Source organism: Neodiprion fabricii, chromosome 4 (assembly GCF_021155785.1).
Source record: "Neodiprion fabricii isolate iyNeoFabr1 chromosome 4, iyNeoFabr1.1, whole genome shotgun sequence".
Lineage (NCBI taxonomy): Eukaryota > Metazoa > Arthropoda > Insecta > Hymenoptera > Diprionidae > Neodiprion > Neodiprion fabricii.
In genome coordinates this window covers 31278068-31299084 of record NC_060242.1, presented here as the reverse complement: position 1 = coordinate 31299084, position 21017 = coordinate 31278068, and the positions used below count along the sequence as shown (strand labels likewise).

Genomic DNA, 21017 nt, shown 5'->3' with positions numbered 1-21017 from the left:
GAATCAGATCGCGGGTTGCGAAATGGGTAATTTTTTGCACCCTCTTCGCGGCTGTAGCTTTAAGAACTTCGCTCGTTTCCACGTAGACGCAAATTCTAAAAGTCGATTTGTCTCGCTTGATTTCAGGTCTGATAGAACGCTGGGAGTCACTGTCAACCCGCGCTGAGGAAGCGCGAAGAGCTGCTGCCCTTCATCGGGACATGGCAGCTGTCCGAGTAGAACTCCGAGCTGCCCACGACAGACTTCTTTCATACGAAATTGTTCTCGATCAGCATCATCTTCTCGACGAGCGTATCAACCAGGTCACTGTAAGTATACCTGTGTTACGTTTTCTACGAGTACCGCGTGCTATCACCTGCAACGATTTTACGGTAATTTCGAAGCGGTCTTATCAGCGAATCAATTTATGTGGGAAAGAGCAGCATATTTTTATCCCCTTTGTCGGAAGATTGTGAAGGAATTAAGAGATTTTCGGTCAAGATTTGTCTGTATTGACTCACGACTTCGGTCATCGCTAAATTCAGAGTTAATCGTGATAAAAATGCAGTGTCAACAAATATTAGCACGTTAAATTATTCTACTCTTTACCGACATGTGTTTAAATTGTTCACGTAGGACGTCTACATGCATACGAATATCATTGGTCATTTCGTGACTTGCGAGCTCATTTTTATTTTTAAACTCAGCAAATTTATATGTACATGGTGTTTGTCGCTATTCTGGCCTTTATATCTCGAGCTTTAACTTATATTATTATTATATAGTACGTTTCATCGAAATTATAGGCCTGATAACAATGTTGTCTGTTCTGTGTATCTTCGTTAGATCACAACTTGTATTCACCCGTATCTAAAGAGCCCTTCTTATCACTATCTTGCCCAAATGAAAACAGTATTATATCACAAAGTACCATTTATTTCAGTCACTAAAAAATTGTAAAACCTCTGGGCAAAGTTCTACATTCCGCAATCACGCAGAAATGCATTATCGTAGGTAAAATAGTAATCAGGCGCTGTCGAGTTTTTTTCGTTTTTCTTTTTCTTTTATTCTTAAGTATATCTTTATTTGAGAACTAGAGGTGATTAATCATCTCGTGAGGTGATCGATCATCTCATGTATCGGATTTTGCCTATGCGGACCGTGCTTCGACTTTACAACGTTGAACTTTGACTCGAAATGATTCAAGGATCTGTTAATTTTGGTCCACACGATTGTATTAAACTGCAGAGGATGCAATTTTGGAAAGATTTTCGAAACATGAACTAAGTTTCAAGACTAAAATTCTTACAATTATTACTATTAATTAAACTTTTATGATCGGCAATATCTCTTGCACAATCATCGCGGCTTAACTCACGAACCAGATGAAATTAAATTACCACCGTAATTCTGTTCCCTTGACGTAATAAAGTCCCGGCATGTACCGACGCATCGATCCAAGTAGCTCAGCCTGCGAATGACGATTCCTCCGTTGCCGACGCCAGCTACGTCTTTCCTCCTTTCTTCGATCCAACGTCTCGAGCGCCGACGGACGGTATTACCTTATAACTTGTAACATGCGATCTATGTTACACGCCGCGTCCTGAACTCCGTGCATTCGGTGATTACCGTACCTCCGGTTTCACGAGAGTACAGCTAGAGTTCGTTGATCGTGATTAATTGATTAGAATTTATAATACGGTAGCTAATGATTAGACAGCAAATTGATAGATTTATAAGATTTGCTGAAATTGATTACATTAAGTTCAGTCCGTTATAGGTAGTCAAGTTCCCTCTGTTTTTTTCAAACGTGTTTATAGGGTTGTATAATCGTGTCCGAAAGTCGAGGAATTGAACATAAAAATGATGGAGAAATCAGATTGCTCGAGGTTAACGACGCATTCTATTATCGAGACCCAATTGATCACTCTCATACGTATTTCGACGGAAGTAACCAATGAAGTGTTTTTAGTCCCTATCGGTGAACTTCTCCGGAAATTTCTACCACGTCGTACTTAATACCTCACCTGCCATTCCTAACGTCATCCAACTTTCTTCATTTCTCGTACCTTTCCCCGATTCTCGAGTCGATGAAATGCATTTCGACGCCGAGGAATTTGGCAAATTTATATTTCTTAAGATATTGAAATGAGAGCCGCGACTCTGGCGGAGTTTCGCCGCCTCCCGTTCAGAGCCGAGTGGCGGTGGCGAATAGACGAGGATATAAGGAGGAGAGGCGGTGAAGCGGAGGGGGAAGGAGAGCGAGAGCAAGAGCGTAAAAGCGTAGCCGTGTCGCACGTAGGCCGGCCCTCCGTCCGCCCGTCTGACGGCGACGTGCCCAGAATCGCAACGCCGGCGCCTCGCCAACCCTCGCAAATTCCACCCTCTCGCGAGAACCGCCACCACCACCTCGCCGAGGAGGCCAAACACATGCGCTCTATCTATCATCGAGATGTATTAGCGCCCGACGATTGCGCGCGCGCGAGCAAACCCGTCCCGCGTACGTCGTTCCACGCCATGCATTATGCATCGCTGACACGCCGTCCGTCGCGAAACGCAGAAAACCGCGTCCCCATTCACGTGCCAGCATCGGTATCTCTTTGTTCGCTATCTATCGCTGACCTCTCGACTACTATTCGCCCTCTTATGACCCCCGGCGACCTCGGCCTTCGCTGCCCGGCGGTAAACACTCGGTGACCGGAAAACTATTCGCTTCGTGGAGTTTTTTTACTTTAAATTGCAGGAAAAACCGCAAGGTTTCGACGGAGGACTGTATTTTTTTAATAGGAAGTTTTCAGGATTCGAAGATCTGATTCTGATTAACAGGAACCTAGGCACGTTTTCGTGGATTAAATGGAAGGAAATGAAAAAAGTATCGTACAGTTTTCAGAATCTATGGCTGATTATACGCTACGAAGTATTAGAAAACGGCAATTGGGCCTCTTTTAAACCTGCAACAAATCGCGGGAAAGGTCAGCACATCACGCGAAGAACCTGGTTTTGGAACGTCGTCCCCAAGCTTTAGTTTCGGAACAATTTCGGGTGTAAAATTTGTGTCGCGGACACGCGTCTGGTTTAATATACCTGTATCATGTAAAAAACGGTTACAAACATATTATTTTTTCCCAAATAACACATTAGGTGAGAAATACCACCCAATGGTCTTCCGAATACAAACATCGATGTCGGACATGGTCATTTGCGTATTGGCAAGTCCCCTTGCGCGGTTGAAATCAGATATCGCAAGCGCATCACGCATCCGCAAACAGGCTTGCGTTGCATTTGATCGGGTACCGTGTGGCTGTTATGTGTCTCTATGACGCGACGCGTAATACTACCGGGTTATTGTCGACATGGAAATTGAACGTGCCGATGCGATTAGTTCGTTCAGTTTACAGGGACACGGCATTTGAAGGTATTTGAAGTGGAGAAAGAGCGAAAACTCGGAAAAGGGTGCCGTTCCAGGGATCCACCCGTTTTTAGAACGTTCGATAAGAAATCCGAATACCTTGATTTATACGAAAGTAATTAAGAAATCTACGGACAGGTAGGATATTGGCCCTTTTTTAGGTGCCGTACGAAGGTTCGTTCGATCGCAACGAGCCGCTCAGGCAGCGTTCGTTCGAACGAAGAGGACAGAGGGTAAAAAAGTTGAATCCTCAGCGACCTCCGTCGACGTTCGGTGCGTCGTCGTGTTATTTCGAGTTCCTTATTCGGCAATCGGTAATCGCTTAGCATTAAAGAAATTTTGCTGCAAGCGCTCGAGATCGGGCAAAAAGTCGCGATGCATTAAGCTCGCGCAATTAAAATGGTAGCAGGTTACCTAGCTATCCGCCTATAGTACGTATCATCCACGCAGCCGATGCTGCTGTAACAGGTCTTAGTCCCAGTTAGCGTTGCGGAATTGCGCTCCGTGAAAAACTAATTTGCTGTTTAACAGGGTACGTGCAGCGTTCTCGGGACGCGCGCTTCTTGCGTGTTCTCGGTGGGTCTTCTGGGGACAAGGAGGGAAACACGAGCGGATAAATGGAAGGGGGAGGGGGGCGAGAGACAAGAGAAAGAAAAGGAGAGACGGAGAGTCGGAGTCAGAATAAGGCCTCATAGGCATGCAAGCCTCGGCCCCCTGAAGCCGGCCGCTCTGTATACTGAATTCGAATCAATTGATTGGCTGTTGATTGGAAATTGAATTAGATTGGAATGCGCGTGTCTTGAGCGACCAGGGTGGTAGCGCTCTTCTCGCTCTGCGCTTGGAATACCAATCGCGAGACGACGGGGCGGCAGGGTGTGGGCCACTTGGAGTCGACGGGCGTTGGAGAAGGGCTGCTCCCCGTCGACCTACGTACCTAATTCCGCAGTATTAAACCTCTCAGCCCCGTGCTGCGGTGTACGCCTCGGTGTAACGCAAGCGTTACATATCGCAAGTACCGTTACACCGTGCATGACCGATGCACCCGCGGCGTGAACGCGTCCGTTTGCATACAACGCACGAGGTGTCGAAGTTACACGCGCGTGACCGATGCCCGAAGTCCGTTTCAGGTCAACCGACATTTGTACGACGCAACGGTGTGTCGGGAATATCAGATTCCTCGGAGGGATCTCGGACTTTGGGTTACGATTGTTATAGATACATTTGAAGATACAGCGTCGTTACTCCTTATCCGGTCCTTCTCCTGCAAAAGTGATACCTCAATTTTGTATAATCTGTGTCACTGGTCAGTTCTCTCTCGAATTCCTGGTAATTGTGTTTCCCGCGTCAGGAATCAAGGGAGAAAAACATCCGGGGAAAAGTCGATCCTGACGTTGGGTGGGGTGGCGGGTACGCGGTGGTCGGATAAACACGGTTCCTCTTCGTTCCGGGATGTAAAGGTACTTTGTAACCAAGGAGTTCGGTGGGCGGATGATGACCGCAAGGACGAGCTTTACGAGCACTCGAGGTGCTGGTCACGCGATCGACGGGAGGTGCTCCTGCAGGCGGTATCCGTCCGTCGTCCTCTCTCGCGGCGTCGTAAACCCGGGGTTATTTATGCGGCCCTCGTCGGCCGCCTCAAGTAGGACGTCAGGAACGTGACAACGGCCACCACTATCCCTACCATCAACCCCCGGCTACCCTTATAGCTTATTTATACCGCGCTTCGCATCTACTCATTTCGACGAGTCTGTTATACAGATACAGAAATAAAGTAGCACTGCTCGTATCGCAAGTTTAGTTCCTTGTTGATACGGTTCGAGGAGAAGAAAAGGCTCTTTGGCAACCGTAAAACAGTTGCGCAAACTTACTCGGGCTTCAAGTTGAAAGCTCTCAATGCCGTTTATTTTCTTCCGGTACGCCACAATCTTTCCTTGATTCGTTACGGTGGATCGCTGGGTCCTTGTGATACAGCCAATTAACTAGTCTGCAGGGTTCTTCTTTAGTTTACGTGTTGAAGATGTATTTTTGATGTTTCAGGGTGAACTGGCCACGCTAAGGGAGCGCAAGACGGCACTTCTGGCACTGAACGTCACGGCGCACCGCCTGGTTACGGACGCCGGAGTTTCTGGCTCCCCTGCATTAACGGCTCTCAAGGACGAGGTGGCTGACCTTTACCGAGTTTGGGACGAGACGTTTCAAAAGTGAGTAATGAGCCCTTACCTCGACGCTCGTAAGGGTTTCGAATTTTCCTTGCATCCCGCTGAAGCGGTTATTGAATATTCATACCCGATATTTATCCCCCACGTTTTTCGGCTCCTCCGGGAGTCGGCTAAGCCACGTGAGGTCATCACCCACTGACCGGTCAGCCGCGATGTCTAGTCCGTCGAGTGACGCAGGGTAAATATTTTGAGAGGTAATGAAGCCTCCAAAGCAAACAGCGGAATCCTTGGTCCGCAGCCCCGGCGGGGGCCGTCATCCCTCGCCATCCCCGCGGCAACACCCGTCCCGCGATTACCAGCTTGACCGGCTTGACCGTCGGCCAAGACTTTAATCACGACTGATCCAGGCGTCGACCGTCAGGATCCCCGAGCATAGCCGCGAACCAAATCCCCTGAGAACACCGCATCTGCGTTCGCCTGTTTTGCGAATCCACGCCAGGATATTACCGGGAACGTTTTGCGGGATCTTGGCGCGTTGGAAATCATGGAAACCTTCGTCGAACCGTGCTTGCAGTTTATTTCCATCGTCGGCACGGAAAGATTACGATGAGGACCGTCGACTGGAATCGGTACCGCGTGTGTTTTCTCCACGATCTAGAGGCTGGGGTGGCCACCTACCCACACGCGGATGCCCGGATGAATCGTGAGAAGAATTCGAATCCTGTTTCGGGGGTCCTCGTACGGTTCCAGCAGGGGATGATCGTGACCTTTGCCTGCCGGCCCAGTGGGTCAGTGGTCAAACCTTTGCGGGGATCAAACCCCTATCAACCCGGGGGATCAACGGCTTGGGGGAAATTAAAATTGGATTATAACTGCGCTGGTCGGACAATGCCGCGTCCTCGCACCCCAACCTGTCGGAACGAAGGGCGAGGGGGAATGAATATCCGGGAACTCCGAAGGCCGGTTCGAGGCAATGCTTGTGCCGTTGTTCCTCCGCCAATTGCATATTCGGCTAATTATCCCGAACAGCTCGGCTATATATCGATGCCGACGTCAATACTTACCCACGATTTGTTTGCCGACGTCGCTCCGGGGGTCTTTTTGATTGGTTTCGGGTAAAACGTCTTTATTTGCAGAATACCTTATACGAGAGGGAATCTTCTAATAGTTCGGCCAGCTCGTATTTACTCAACCCCAAAGTCACGTTATTTCCTGTTCCTCGTCGTCTAAGCTGACAGTCCGACGGACGCGTGGACAACTGCATCGCGTCGATTCTCACCCTCGATCTCGTGTTATACACATACCGCTGTTTTGGCTTTTTCGAGTCGCTCGGCGTATAGAAGTATCCTATAAAATACGCCAACCTCTCTCATCCGTCATCCGGAAAGCTTCAAAAGAAACGAATCTTTCCTCTTCCGTGTAACTTTTCGCGAAAGTTTTTCTCAGCCTCGCAGTCGAGCACTCAAAATAGTCAGCTGACGGGTATAATAATAGCCGACAGGTATTGGGTTGCGCCAAGCTTACGTGGCTGCTGTTTCCGGTGCAGTCCATCCGCTTTTTCTCCACTTCTGAACACGGCCGCTCGTTATTTTGCAGGGGAAACCAGCAGCTGAGCGCGTTGCAGTCGATCCAACAGTTTGCCGCACGTCTTACCGAGTTGCAGAGTGCTCTCCGTAAGGACAAGGACACGCTGGCCGTTCTCGACGCTGCACTCCAGGCTGGGGCTGCTTCCGAGGTCGCCTCCTCTGTACGTGACGTCGCGAGACTCCTCTCCGAGAAACAGGACATTTGCTGCCAGGTGAGTTTTCTAATTCTTATAATATCGAGCGAAGAACTTTTTCCCAAGAGGTTCCTAATCCTCCCTTGATTCATCCTTCGAACACCGAGTCCCTCGACTCCCACCCGTAAGCTCAAGCTGCGATTCTTCGAAGTCGTAGATCAGATCGACCGTGCCGACGGAGTCGAACAGTGGCACTGAGATTCTCTTGCAAACGTTCAGCCGCGCGGGTTTCCGAGGTCAAAGGTACCATCGCCCTACGACCCGAGCGGATCGCTAATTTAAATCGATTTCGTTCACTTATTACTCGTAATGATCCGTGACCGAATAGAATCGCTCGGTTCGTGTCGAAGCGTCGGTTGCAGGGGGCTGAGGTACGTACGTAACTTGGCCGGACCTGCCCAGGGGCCTGACCGAGGGGCCAGTCAGGGGCACTAAGTGCGCCGCCGACGCGCGGCATGTTTTGCATCGTGATCCTAGGAAGTTCGTCCCTCGCCCCCTCGCCTGGGCCTCCTCCGTCCTTCGCCCACCTCCCCCATCTCGTAATATTACCGAGTAGTGATCGCTCGCTCACAGATCTTAGAGATCTTGCCGACGCCGTTCCCACACTTTGCCGCTGATCGCTTGCCGACCGCTCTTTATTAGCTCTGCGGGTGTAATTGAAAACGATCGTTTTCGGGTTGCATTATAGGGGGCTTTTCAAAAGGATTTACTCAATTCTATCGTCGTTTTACCCGCTGCTACAGTACACAAACATTCGCTTTCCTGTCGCGGAAGTAGCGTTTAGAATTTGACCTACTCTTTTTTCTAAAACGCTGATTTCAACCATTTTTTTTTAAATTTACTAATCTCCACCTGACCTCGAAATTCAAGGTCCTCGCTATACTGCTAGCAATTAGTCGATGTATAAGAATCTCTATCTGGTATCGCCACTCGGTGGATAGTTCTCGGTAAATTTCACCATTTTGAACTCGAGTGATGCACAGATATAGGTATAAGGGTCTTGGTTACACGCCCTGCGGTATCAAGAATCGAGAAATTACGATCTCAAATCGCAAAGAGCCAAATCTGAGAACTTCAGTCGGAGTTTCTTGCAGCTGAAGAATCACTTAAACGTACAGTTTATCAATGTCAAAGTTAGAGAGCCATCGAATCTCGCCTACGGTCGAAATACGAAGTAAATACTAAAAAATCCGCAGCCCTTCCTTGATTTTCAATCGGTAAAGGTGGTTGCGAGGTGGAGCCGGTGGTAATTATTCAGGGGTTTTGGGGTGGGAAACGAGCCCCCTGGGTGCAATCCCGGTGCATAAAGTTTGCAGTAGCTGGTGGTATCGCCGAAATACGAGAGGGTTTATTGCGTGTGCCGACGAGGTGCGTTTATACGACCCTTGCGCCACCTTGCGCTCTTTTCTCTCACGCGGTTCGTCTGTCAGTTCGTTCATTCGACGGCCGGAACTGATTCCATCTGAGGATGAGAGTCAATTAAGCCGCTTGGCTTGTCCAGAACATATAACTTAGAAACAATAAAGCGATTTCAGGGCGGTACGGGTCGCCGGAGGTCACGGGCTACCGTAACACTCCCGCATACCTTCTTCTCATAATTCTTCTCGCACAGAGTCCTGCGAGGAGGGAACACATTGTTCCACTTCTCGCCCCCGCCTTACCACCCTCGACTAATCGAACGAAGGTGCCTCCGGCATCCAGCACCTCCGAACATATCTAGCTACAGCACGAATGTGAAGCGTAAAGCGGATGAGAAGTGAGACCGCTGATCTCTGCTCTTGATTTCTTCTATATATATATATATCTTCTTCTATATATATATATATATATATATATATATATATATATATATATATATATACGCGACGCTTATTATAGTGTGGGGGCGTGGAACTGCTGCGTGGGAACTTTGCGTGTTCAATGCGTTCTTGTGCAGTCTATTTGAAAATTCAGCCGCGAATGATAATTACCGCAGCATCATTGTTTTTGCTGTGCTCTTCTCTCATCTCTCTACGGACCTATAAGACCATTACGGACGAATTATATCTCGCCCCGACTGGCTGCAGATATTGTAGACAACGTAAAGAGGAAAGGTGATTGCATCATTCTAGCTTCGCTGAAATATACTTCGATTATTCACGATTCTTATTATTTCTGCATCACGTCGCTCAATGTTTTTCATCACGGTACTGCGGAGGATAATTTTTTCTCAAAATCAAACCCCACTTTCGCGCGATAATCCGTTCCTCCCCAGCTATAACACGAGGCATCGTCGTAGCCTAAGGCGGTGTCTTCGAGATTCGGGATTTATGACTTTCGTATTCATAACTGCTGTGCAGAATCTGACGTAGCAGGGTGTTCCTCGGATTACGTGTAGTTGAAATCGAGGAGGGCGAAGTAAGGTGGTTCATAATGGCTTGGGAGGTCACGAGTAGAGCTTTCGTCCCGGGAAGCTGTACACTACCTCGATACCTATAGTTATGTGCGCCTGAAGAGAGCGCTCGCCCGTTTCTTTGGGTGGGTAGGTACACCATAAACGCTGGAAGGATCGTCACGGGGGCCGAACTAGCTTCGGGGTTGTTCTTGACTGATGACGCTTGTCGCTGCCGGCGCGTGGCTAAACGCCGTCGGATCCCTTCGCCTCACCCCGCTCTATTTTCCCAACATCCGTCTCGCATTTGCATATAAAGTAAACCCCCTTGAAATCGCGAGGCGGGACCCGCGTTGGCGGTGGCGATAGAAGAACCTGAACTCAGGCGCCACTTCCGATTGCTCGAGTACTCATTTCGCCTGTCGCGAAGACGGACGGCGCCCCCCCCCCCATCCCCTCGCTCCTTCGAGAAGCCTACTTCTGATAGTCAAACTCCCATACGAAGGAAACAATCCGATTTACAATACCCCGGGGCATAATTCGCCCCCCCCCCCCCCCCCCACCGTATTTTTTGCATTCCTTCCGCCTTCACGTCCTTATTCTCTTTCTTCTTATCCTCAATGGTCTTTTCCCCTTTCTTTCGTTCTTAAGAATTTTACCTCTGTTGATATACCTTCGATCTTAGATCCGCCCTCCATGTCTACGTGTACGTAATTTTTTCTCCGCTCCTGGGATGTAGAATCATAAAAAAATGAAAACAACGGTACAACGGATTATCTCGAAACAGGATATATTTCATGCTGAAAAAAACTTGACCGAAAAAACATTAGTTTTAGTTAGTTTTTTGTTCGCGCGCGTTGTGAAACGGAACAAAGAAATGGTGGCAAAAAATCCATACATTTTGATAGCTGTTAAATAAAATGTAAGAAAATGCATCGGGTTAAGGAAGGGTGAGGGGTGGCCTGGCGGTTCAGAGGGTAAAAGCGAGGCTGGAATCGCGGCGACGGTGGCCGGGGCGTCGGGACGTTCGGCGTCCTGCAACACGGGCTCTCTTGGGAGGCTCGATCGTTAATCGCCCCGGTCATTCCCTTCCCCGTCACGTCCGCGGATGGCCCGTGGAATCAGCGTAAAAATACAAATTTAATATCACCCAGAGCACCCCGGGCGTTGGCCAGTATCCCATCGCACCGTTTCAACCTCCTCGACACCGGACCGAAGAGGCGGAGGATATCCACTTCTGCAAATGGATATATCCGAATGGAGCAGCATTCGGGGCTAATCGCTGATATTAGACGTCTTTGGGCGATTTCCGCATTTCTACAACCTAGACAATGCAGAACGGGCGTAGAAGTAGACGAGCCGGGGTGAAACAACTTTACTTCTAGACGTAGGAAATATTTGATTGTTTCGAAGTAATTTTTCTACGATTCATATTCCAATACGTCAAAATTGGTAGTAATTGAATTTTTTTGTTATTTTCTCCGGAAACGTCACGCGCTCTCGCCAACAATTATGTAACCGATCAAAGTCTTGTTGCCGAAGTACCGTGTTTGTCAAATTTCCGATTTAGTTATTGACAGCTGTTCGGATATCTGCCTTCGATTCAAAAGCCTGAACTTCAATCTTCCTTCGTACTTTCTTATCTACCTTATTCTAGGCCTGATGTACAACTTGCGCAATTTTTTTGCACAGAATTTGTCGTTCCGAATATTGCAAAGCTCAGACCAGGAATCCATGTTCCATAACGAACCAAGTTCTCACAGTAAAATTTGCAGAAAATCTAAAGTTCCAAACTCAATGTACGAGATTGATCTGAAGTATTTGCCACTTGGACCTTGCAAATTTTTGCATAGGAATCACGATCGGACGCCGTATTTGCGAAGGGCACTGCTCAGGTTACGGCACCTGCGATGTGTACCTGCAGAGGTTGTACATAAGTACAGCAATTCGTGTACGTACACGTACATGCTCATGTACCTACGCGAGGGAGTGGAGATACGTTGCGGGAATATATAGGTTACCGTACGTATGTAGAGGCCAGGTTAGGCTAGCTCGTACTCGGAGATGCTGTTTGGTATGCGGGTCGCGCTTTTCATTACCGGAGGCTCGTTCGGCGCGTCTCCGTCTCTCGCTGCAAACAGCCTAAATCTACTCCCTTCCTCGCATCCGCCGCAGCTCCGTCTCCTTCTTTTTTCCCTCATCCCGACCTCGTTCCATCTTTCTCTCTCTCTCTCTCTCTATTTCTCTCTTTGTTCCTTTTCTTCTCTCTCCCTCTCTCCTTCTGCTTCTGCCACCCTCGACACGATCTCTTCTCGGGTTTTCTAGGGTGCGCGGGAGTCCATATACCTACCTACCCTAGGTATCTAACTATCTCTGCACCAGCTCACTCCACATTTTTTTTTACGTATCCGCATCATCCTCTCGTACGCCTTGATCTTACGCTGCTGGATTATACAATATTCGACATCGTGCACCGTGGTCTCTACGCTCAGCCCGGTGTTTCCTAGCCAACCTGATCCAATCAATACCCTTCCTCCGTTATCCAGCTCTGTTATATTCAATGCCATACTCACGAAATATCTTGACTCTTCGTGGTCACCGAGTTGTTTCTCACCCTAGAAAATTTTACACCTTGATTACAGAACGGCGGACTAGCTACAAAGGACGCCACGGTCACCGAGGTCGGTGAGGAAGGAGCGACCGCCGCAGCTATGGTAATAGCCAACGGAGGTCTGCAGGAAGGAGGTTCCTTGTCGGACAGCGGAATATCGGACAGCGGAAGCGAGCAGGAACTCAGCGAACGGGAGCGTCGTCTCGCCGCCCTTCGTCGTTTGGCACGTACCCTCGAAGCTCAGCTAGCACCGGGGAGCGAAGCGCTCGTTGAACTCGCCAAGAGGGTCGAAAGCGCCGAAGTCGAGCTTCGCGGACTCCAAAAGCAGTGCAGAGAGTTGATCGTTCGCACCGCTGCCAGCGTCGAAGCTCGCGCTGCGAATCGGTCGCGCAATCAGGCTTCGAATTCGAACAGGTACACTTTTTTCGCTTGCATCTTTCCTTTTATTGCATTATAGTTTCGTCTTTGCGTCGCTTTTTCAAACCTTTCACACAAAATTTAATGTTCAAATCAGTGACATTTAGATTCATCGGGAACGGAGAAGAAAATACTGTTCGATAAATGAGCCACTGTTTCAGGATGGAAAGATATAAGTAAAAGTACCTCGGCGATCATACCTATACTTTTCGTCTAATTACTGTGGGAATATCCTGATATCGCTACCGCAGCACGACGTTAGGCACACTCTGGCAGATAGGTAATCGGCCTGTAAATTGTGAATCGATTTGAAGTTTGCCTAGCGGAAATTATGGTCCATGACTGATGCTCGGGATCGCGGTACGGAGTGTTGCGTAGGTGTTGTGAGCGATAAGTAGGATGAGCGGTCAGATTTCGCTGCGGCAGCTGCCGGGTGCGATACAGACTTCAGACCTCGGCATTGCCTGCAACGGCTCTTTTCGTGGGAATTCTTCGTTTCGCTTGTATGGTAATAACGAGCCTGCAGTGCGAAGGAATGGCCAAGCAAGGTTAATCGATTTGAAGGTTGTCTCGCGGGAGCTGCGTTCCTCGATTACAACGTTCATCCCATGCGAGCAGACAGATTGCGTAGCTGGTAACGGATAATTACTGTTACCCACCAAAGAAAGCACGTTACATACGAATATTCGCCCATATTTTCTTGCCTTGCGCTTAACACTCAGCTCGCACCGCGTTGTAAGGTGTGTGTATATGTATACGCCGGCATACAAGTTAACTCGGTTGTTATTCAAATATTTTTCGTTTTCGATGACAAGCGTTAAATTCCCTCCAAGCGTCGATCACCTTTGGCTGTAACCGAACCCTTTCCGAATCCTTTCCTGGCGCCGGTCTTCGATCCCTTCGAGTCAACGCTCGCTCTTTTTGTTCGTGCATAATTGTGTCAAAACGCGGATTACACACGTATGATTCAAACTTTGCTTCGATCATCGGTGTGCAGAAATTCAAAGGTCACAAGTTCTCCCGCGATTTCTATTCCGCTCCATGCGGTGCTGTGAGATAAATAAATTATCGGGATGGCAGGAGGATGCTTCAGGGTGGATTCTGCGAACCCGCGTTGCGGCACGCGGTTTAATGAGAAGTGCCAACGATCTGCATAACGCACGAAAGAGATGGAGAGGAATGAAGGCGCCAAAGCCGGGGGAGGGGCACAGTCTCATTTGAATAAAAGAACTTAGCAGTGAATTAACAAGTGCTACTGCAGCAGGGGGCGCCGGGGCAACAGCTGCGGAAATGAGTTATAGCTTCTCATAAGCGAGACATATTGTTCCCGGCTTTTTTTCTCCTTCTTTTTCTTCCCGCCTCTCTTTTTTTCTACGCCTCGTAAACTTGCAAACTCCTTCCGAAAAATTTGAATTTCATTATAGCTAAACTCTCTTGGTCTTGGTAACAGTTTCACTCCTTGAAGTTCGATAAATAAAAAAAGAAAAGAAAAATAAAAGACACTTCTCACAAAATATAACGCAGACTTGATTCTTCCACTGCTTTCCAATCACCCTGCAGCAGCATTCGGATCGTCGATACCTTTACACAAGCGTCAAGTTCGATTCTGAATAATCGACATCCGGTCTACGAAAAGAGTTTGAAGTCGGGCGGGACTGTCGCAAAAAGGCAGCTTCGGTCCCTTTCGCCTTCCCAGCCGGGGGCAGCTATACCCACCACAGTTTTGTTAAAGTAGTCGATGTGTATGCGAAGCGAGGCGTCGACCTGCTGCCGTTTAGCGCGGTACCCAACGCCCCTCGATGCTACACCCCCATGAAACGCCGCAGCATCCACCCCGCACCCTCGACCGCGATGTCACATGCGAAAACTCCACACAAACAGGCTTTAAAACAGCCGTTACAACCGGCAACTCTCTAATTACCCACACAATGCCAACTACTGTAATTCCTCTAAGCGTAGGCGTCGCGTTGTCGTCTTTGCTGTGTAAACGGTGACGTAAGACTTGATAACATGTCCCAAATATATCCACCTTCAAGTTATCTAGGTCAGTTTACTTGGATGCCTGTGGCCTATTTGTAAAGTAAATCAATCGCAAGGGATAACCCATCGAAATCCTGTGTAACGTTAACTTGTAAAATGGTACGCTCTAAACCATACCTTGCACTGATTGAAATTTGCGTCGTTCAATAATTGTTTTATCGGGCGATTCTTATTCTCTTCGTACATACTCGTTCTAAAATAGGTAGACTTCGCGGTATACAGATAAAAACCAGAGAACGAGAATTGAGAAAAGGTCGAAGATGTGACCCGCGTCAATAATTGTGTGGCTCTGCGCAGGGTACGAGAATCCGGAGCGTGAGGAACCTAATTTAACTTTGTTTCAGGGATTTTTTTTTATAGTTGCGTTTAATCATTGGCGTGCAGAACCATAATAGGTTTAGTTCTCGCGGCACCCGACCAACGTCTCCTATATTGCGTCGTAAAAAAGGTGTAAAAAGCGGGAACGGTTGGCAAAAGGGGGCAGCTCCGTTTCTCCAGGCTCCGTACCCACAGTTCAGCTACTGCAAAACCACCCCGGCATACCGAGGTTGTAGTAGCTGAAAAAGATTGCTTCCATTGTAATAAAATAAGACGAAACAAACGCGGTTGGCTCGCGTTATACGGTTACCTTATACGTGATACACTAATACCCATATATCGAACTGACAATGAGAGCGAAAAGGTCTTCGATCAGTGATCGAGACGCTCTCGGGATTGATTGTCACCGATTCCTTACTGACCAATTCGCTCGTCTCGCCCGTAATTATCAGGCGAAATTTTACTCGACTGTTTCAGCAAACGCAAGAAAAATTCCAAGATGGACGAGGACGCTGGGGTCCCTGGCGAGTTGTCTCCAATTTCAATAAGCGGAGGCGGAGGACTCGTTGGTACCGGCGATCCGGACAGCGATCCTGGACGTCCCCGCGGATGGGTTTGGCGCGTCCTGAGGGCAGCGCTTCCCTTCCAGTTGGCCCTGGTGGCGCTTTTCTGCGCTGCCTGCCTGCTCGAGCCGCATTGCTGTGAAGCTGCGAACACCTTGAATCTCTCTCTGACCCCGCAGCTTCGCTACGTCCGAGGACCGCCTCCGGTTTGAGCTTGATTACGAATTGTCTTCATAGCTGTTTTATGTGCCGCTAAGGGCGTGTCGGTTTCTCGGCGATGTGAAAGAAAATTTTTGATGCCCTGCTTCTGTGAATTTTGAAGAATGTCTTGCAGTGACTGTCGGAATGACAGGCAACGGTGCTGGGTTGAAAGAGAGGAGTTTTTACCCTGAATTAGAGAAAGGGTGGAAAACGAAAAAGTAAAGAAAAGAAAATAAAAAAGGAAAAGAAACGGCAACGTGAGGAGACGCTGTGTTTTTTCTTATCGGCGATACTCGCAATTCCAGGAGCTGCGTTGAACTGCGAGAAGTGTCAGGTAAGCAAGGGAATGGTATTTACGAGTTTGAAGCACAAACTGTGAATGAAATTCTCACAGCTGTCGATGAAATAATAATCGACGCAACCTCTTCAGCTGGCGATAATATTCGTTGCAGCCTGGTGTATATGAGCGAGATTGGTGATCGTCGAAAGGACGATTTTAACGCAGGGATAGCTGCGTTATGTTATGTTGAATATTGCTTTCGTTTTCCAATTATTGTTAATACCGTTCTTAGGTATAGAACCGGTGAATAAATTTCGTATTGCTGTTTGAATGAAAAAAAAACAAAGAGACAGAAACAAGTAACGAATAATCAGCAATTATAGTCGTATGAAATAATTATGAAGGATTCTTTAAAGCTTTTACAGTATAGACAGAAGTATCCTTATTTCACAGTCGTGTACATCGTGAAATTAATCACTGTAACAGAACACCAGTAGATATAACAATTATCAGTAGTTAGCTGTGTCGAGATATCATATTTTTTACTAGAAAAAAAAAAAACAAAGAAAACGAAAAAAAAACATTGAATTTTTATTATACGTTGCATGCTTGTAAAGCAGATAGTGAAGTTTAATTAATTAAATGAAAGAGGATGTAGGGACGAGTTTTAAATTTTGATGTTATACAATTTTCAACGAGCTCAGAACACTCAATTCACAATATAATATTTGTTTATATATTTAAAAAAAGAAATTCTTAGGTAAAGAGAAAAAATCCGGCTCTGCGGAATGTTTCAGCTATATATAGGTACGAAAAATGCGAGAAATTGTAGTTATTTTCGAAAGTAAAAATTCCTTGCATTCGTTCCGAGTCCTCTTTGGCAAGATTATTATATAATATTTATATAATATGGGTTTATAAAACATATATTATGTGTCGTAGTTAGTTATCAACATACTTATAATTTAGAAATATCGACATGAGCCCGTTCAAGTACATAATTACATGTACTGCAATGATTCAGGCGATGATGTATGCGTATAGTGCTATTCGAATGCCGTTTGTACGCGTAGCCGTAAGTGCAACGCAACTTGTCAGCAAAGATACACGATTCGACGGTATTTAATCAAAGGGTGACCCCCGTGTGCCGTTTGAATACTTCGGCCTGACAAGTGTGAAAATCACGGCATGAAAAAAAATGGACAAAAAATTTTTGCGGTAGTACTATCGATACAAAAAAATCGGAAAACGGATATGTCCATCATTTGTCGGTTGCCACTAAATGACGTTCAGTACCCGGGGATATGAATCGAAAGTGGACGGTTCCCCCTTTTAAACTTATATGCATGGCGCTGCTGCGTGCGTGCGCGACTGTATATAATATACCCTAAGTTTTAATTACTGAAACTACCAATTATAATATTGTAATATATTACATACATTATAGTATAGTATATATACACATATATACATATACACGAGTGAATAATCGTAGGACACGAGTAAATCTATCGATCTTAAATTAAGACTTTAGACGTTGTGGCGTGTGCGATGAGCTGTGTTTTATAAACCTCTACATACTTAAGTTCTTTTTTTTTAATTTTTTATCCAATTTCGTCCTGTATTTTTTTTTTTTTTTTTTGTTTTGTTCTCTCTTTTACATCTTTTCTTAATCATATTTCGGCCAAGGTTGTCGACCCTTAGTCTCAGCTTGGATCGTCGGATGCTTGATGGAGGTTTAAAAACCTACCGAACTGAAGGAAATGAAGAGAATTAAGAACTTGATATACCGCCTGCAATAACGAAAGCGTGGAATAATCTGAGCTGAGACAGGCGTTGACCGTTATGACATAATCGCCGAAAAATGTATCTAACAACTTAAAACATATGTATAGGCATAGTTATCATGTTCCACGATACTTTACGATGTGTCGTGTTGTTAATCGGCTGTCTTTCAAGTAAATTTACCTACTTGATGAGACGCGACATGACTTTTGACCATTTTACAAATTAACAATTTTTCCCTTTTATGCATGGCGTGGGAACGAATGGTTGGTGAATATTGATTAGAAGCGAAAATGTGGCGTTTTATCGTCCTCGCCCAACCAGCCCGGCATAAACATGGAATACCATGAGTACTTTGAAATATAACGTACTTTCAAGTACGACGAAATACGCAAGTAGTTGCATATTGTAATCGCCTTAAAAACTGACAAGTCAATTACATTGCGACGTAAGATAATGTATAATTAGCGTTATCATATGAAATTAAGTGTAGGATCACCGTCGTACGTTTTCTTCTCGCCGCTGTGCACCCGCCTTCTGGAACTATTTACGGTTCTGTAAGATTTTCGTGAAACTTGCTTTTCCCTCAAATCCTGCCTTGGGTGGCGTCTTCGGAGAGAAGAAGAGTATAACCGGTGAATCCAGGTCAAATTAACTGCCTTACATCTAACTATGATAATGTGTATAAAGTACCTGATAATAAGAATATTTAATAACACAAATAATTAATCATAATATAGAGCTATATTATATTATTTACAATGGATAGAATAATTCATTGGTATATGCTTGAAATTGGTGTTTTAGCCGGGGGTCTCACAATGCGTTTTATCTCGCGCCAAGTTCGTCGACTACGTGAAATCCATTTATCGATCAATGATTCGCGACGGTTGCTGATTTTTCACAATTTCAATATCCGCAGTCACAATCAATGCGACGATGAAAAATATGAGAAGCAAAATTAAAAACTGAGGAAACGCCCTAAAAAGAGGCAAACATAATATATACCTACATCTTAACCTTATATTATTGTATTGACAAAGGTTTTCGTGTTTTATATGTGCGCGAGCTTTATATAAGAATAAAGTTTTGAGAAGCTTAATTTGAGTAACGCTTTATGTTTGAAGCTTGACTGGAATGGATTATATTTTTTACTGATTATTAAAAAATCGCTTATTTTTAATCTAACCTTACGAGCTGTGTCATCCAAGTTTCGTGTGAAATTCGTGAGAGTTACAGAAACGGTTCGTTTTACGCAATTCGAATCGAGTTCCTTTTCGCGAAACCAGCACTGCGGAAAATCCTAGCTATCAATTAGCGGGTTTAATATGTAGGGTAATTTCCTAGGCGATAAGAGTTACTATTAACTTTATACCTAAACATATAATCAATGAAATTCAATAATTCCGATTGCTCAAACGCATCTCATCAGAATTCCATCAATTATACTTTCGTTAAAAATCTTTTTTTTCCTTCAAATCCAAACATAAACTTGAGAAATGGAATGCAATAAAGCAAAGTAAAATGATAATAATATGCAGCCCGCCCGATCTCGTTACAATCAAAATGCCTCCGAAGTAGTCTCTTCACTGATCATCATTTACAAGTTCACCCATATACGTCATTCCACAAACTTAATTCATTCACAGTCACGCACGATCTGTAGTCACCGATCTAACCTCTGTGGCGGTGTTCAGCCATTGATTGATTACTGTACCGGTATATTATATACGCCCAACCGTACATCAACATTGTAATAAAAAACAACAAAAAAAAAAAAAATCAACAAAACTATATGTAAACACTATCGTAATAGTATATTACGATTTAGTTATATCGTAGTTTTTGGCATCATTTTACTTTATCAAATATATTGAAATGTATTTTAACATTTTTTAATGAATAAAATTCGTTTCGATGCAAACGAAACATTCCTCGATTTTCTCGATACCCGATTCCTAGTAGGTATGTAATCAAATCCCACCGAACATAAAAAAAATTATATTTCAAAGTAAGGTACGTATTGTATAATATCATTTCTTGAAATATATTTTGGTGTCGATTTGCAATTAACGGAAAATATCTGTGCCACTGTACCCAGTGGTTATCAAGTCAAATGAAAAGAGTGACAGAGATGAAATGAAAATGGATCGGTCTCGGCCGTAAGGTTATCGCTTTTCTGTCTAAAAACGATCGCCCAGAGCTAGTTTGCCAGATATTTTTGCCAATAATGGAATAATTTAAGTAAGAATAAGTGAACCTGCATTGTTATTGACATAGTGGAATCACCATCATTTATACTCGCAGAATTTTGGAAAGTAGTATAATTTTCATCGGGATGATCGTAAATTTGGTTGAATGGTAGAAATGAAGAAAAAAATACCATACATACCAGCATCTCAAAACAAAAGTGACCAACTTAGATCGGCTACCGTTTCGAAACCGGAAGTATGATTCGGAATAAAATCATCAACACATCTTTGGGATAAGAACGGTGTCTGGTGCAAATTTTATCCGGTCGACTGGAATCCTATTCACAAGGAACCTGCGCTCACATCTCTACTTCTGAAATAATTTTCAACCTTTATTTTCAGTACCAAAACGTGCTTCCTGGGCAACTGTAGAATTTTTTTGTCATCCAGGCGTTCACTAACGTTCACCAACGATCGTGCCTAATGGAAATAGTAAAGTTAAAAATGGATGAGAAAGTTCCGAAAACGCGCGAACGTGTGCACCCAGAATGAAATTTACGTAACGATTCGGCATTGTTACACGTTTCCGAAAGAATATCTAATTTAACGGTTATAAACAACACGTTAGACACGGACGCAACATGCTAGACCACGGGTTCTATTCTTTACGGGAAAATACGCACAATAGTGAAAGAACAACCAGAAAAAGAATGAAGCAGATCAACTCTTGCTGTAAGATTTTTACCGGCATTCTACGGTTTTGTGGAACGCTGACCGAGCATCGTAGATAATTCTGTCGAGATATCTGAACGGTGAATTTTAACAGACACGTACGCAAAAACCCGTGTGTTAAGGATTTTACGCATGAAATCAGAAAAATTCGGTACACGGTTATGTACGTTTCGATTAATT

General features: G+C 45.4%; 1 protein-coding gene across 1 annotated transcript in view; it reads left to right on the top strand.

The window, feature by feature from the left end:
- LOC124180719 overlaps positions 1–19842 on the top strand; it is a 115621-nt gene extending 95779 nt beyond the window's left edge. The window contains exons 19-23 of the mRNA XM_046566465.1: positions 127–308; positions 5426–5589; positions 7144–7345; positions 12341–12723; positions 15562–19842. Of these exons, the coding sequence (XP_046422421.1) occupies positions 127–308; positions 5426–5589; positions 7144–7345; positions 12341–12723; positions 15562–15859 (1229 nt within the window). The 3' untranslated portion in view covers positions 15860–19842. The remainder of the gene's footprint in view (positions 1–126; positions 309–5425; positions 5590–7143; positions 7346–12340; positions 12724–15561) is intronic.
- The last annotated feature ends 1175 nt before the right edge of the window (positions 19843–21017 follow it).